This window comes from Arvicola amphibius, chromosome 17, assembly GCF_903992535.2.
Source record: "Arvicola amphibius chromosome 17, mArvAmp1.2, whole genome shotgun sequence".
In the NCBI taxonomy this organism is placed as follows: Eukaryota; Metazoa; Chordata; class Mammalia; order Rodentia; family Cricetidae; genus Arvicola; species Arvicola amphibius.
The window spans coordinates 30,477,753-30,479,344 of record NC_052063.2 but is presented as its reverse complement, the minus strand read 5'-3'; the positions used below and the strand labels follow the sequence as shown (position 1 = coordinate 30,479,344).

The window sequence follows — 1,592 nt, the reverse complement described above, 5'->3', positions numbered from 1 at the left end:
TGAACAAACAACACCATCATATAGCTTGTTCTAGAGTAAAATCAAAAATAAATATCCTGATTTTTGTCCAGATACCATGAAGCTATTAGCTACTGTTCTCCTGGCACAGCTCTCTTTAGATCATTGAGTACTGTGTTGCTGTCTGAACCCTTGTCTTCTCAACGACAAGGGTACTTCAGCATTACTTATTACTAGCATCCCTCTGTAATGGTAACCTCCCTCCACCCTCCTCTCTCTTGTCCACTTAGACCAGCTAACAACCAGAGGACCACAATGAAGAACCACACAAGGGTGACAGTTTTCATCCTAGCAGGTTTGACTGATGATCCACTGTGGAAAGTTGTCTTATTCATCTTCCTGCTTCTTACCTATCTGCTCAGCATCACTGGCAATCTGATCATTATCACACTTACCCTGGTGGATGCTCACCTGAAGACCCCCATGTATTTTTTCCTTAGGAACTTTTCCTTCTTAGAGATTTCCTACACTACCACATGCATCCCCAAATTGCTTGCTACTATGGCAACTGGGGACAAAAGCATTTTGTATAACAGTTGTGCCATTCAGGTGTTTTTTGCTTTCTTACTTGGAGCATCAGAATTTTTCTTGCTGGCAGCCATGTCCTATGACCGCTACGTGGCCATCTGCAAGCCCCTGCACTACATGACCATCATGAACAATAAAGTCTGTATGCTGTTGGTCCTCAGTTGTTGGCTTGCTGGCTTCTTTGTGATCTTTCCACCACTCCTGTTAGGCTTGAATCTCGACTTCTGTGCTTCCAACATCATTGATCATTTCTACTGTGACACCACCCCACTCATGCAGCTTTCCTGCACAGACACGCAGCTCCTGGAGACGATGGGCTTTGTCTCGGCTTTGGTGACACTCTTTCTCACATTGGTAATGGTGATAATTTCCTACACCTACATAGCCATGACGATTCTAAAATTTCCTTCAACCAGCCAGAGGAAGAAAGCTTTCTTTACATGCTCTTCTCACATGATTGTGATATCCCTCTCGTATGGCAGCTGCATCTTCATGTATGCTAAACCATCAGTCAAACAGAGAATATCTATTTCCAAGGGAATTTCCGTGCTCAACACCTCAGTGGCTCCACTTCTGAATCCTTTTATCTACACCTTGAGGAATCAGCAAGTGAAAACGGCATTCATTAATACAATACACAGGATTGCATCTTTCTCAAAGAAATGACTATACCATTTCACTATATGAAGGAAATGAAGAAAGATTTAAATAACACCAGTAGTATATAAGATAAGTCTGCTTCAATTGCCTCTCCTTGTTTTGTTATTCATTTTCACATCTCACAGAAAACTATTGCTCTTTAGAAGCAAAGTTTATGTGTGTGGGGAGCAGTGAATTAAGCTTATGGCTTTGCACATGCTAGAGAAACACACTACTATTGAACTATGATCACGGTTGTTTAACCTGACCCTCCAAAGGCTGTTTTCTCCCTAAAACTTATCTTCCTCTTTCCTCTAAGTGTGAACCAAAGAAATTGAGCTTATTTTTCTACATCTCTTTGTCCTTTAAAATTCTCGTCATGACCTAGAACTTGATTCAATTATAGA

The 1,592-nt window shown here is 41.2% G+C and overlaps 1 protein-coding gene across 1 annotated transcript; it reads left to right on the top strand.

Moving 5' to 3' along the window:
* Nucleotides 1–264: 264 nt before the first annotated feature.
* On the top strand, nt 265–1,212 carry LOC119803401 (olfactory receptor 6C74-like). Its single transcript, XM_038314692.1, has one exon. The coding sequence runs from the start codon at nt 274–276 to the stop codon at nt 1,210–1,212; it is 939 nt and encodes a 312-aa protein (XP_038170620.1). The 5' UTR covers nt 265–273.
* Nucleotides 1,213–1,592: the final 380 nt, after the last annotated feature.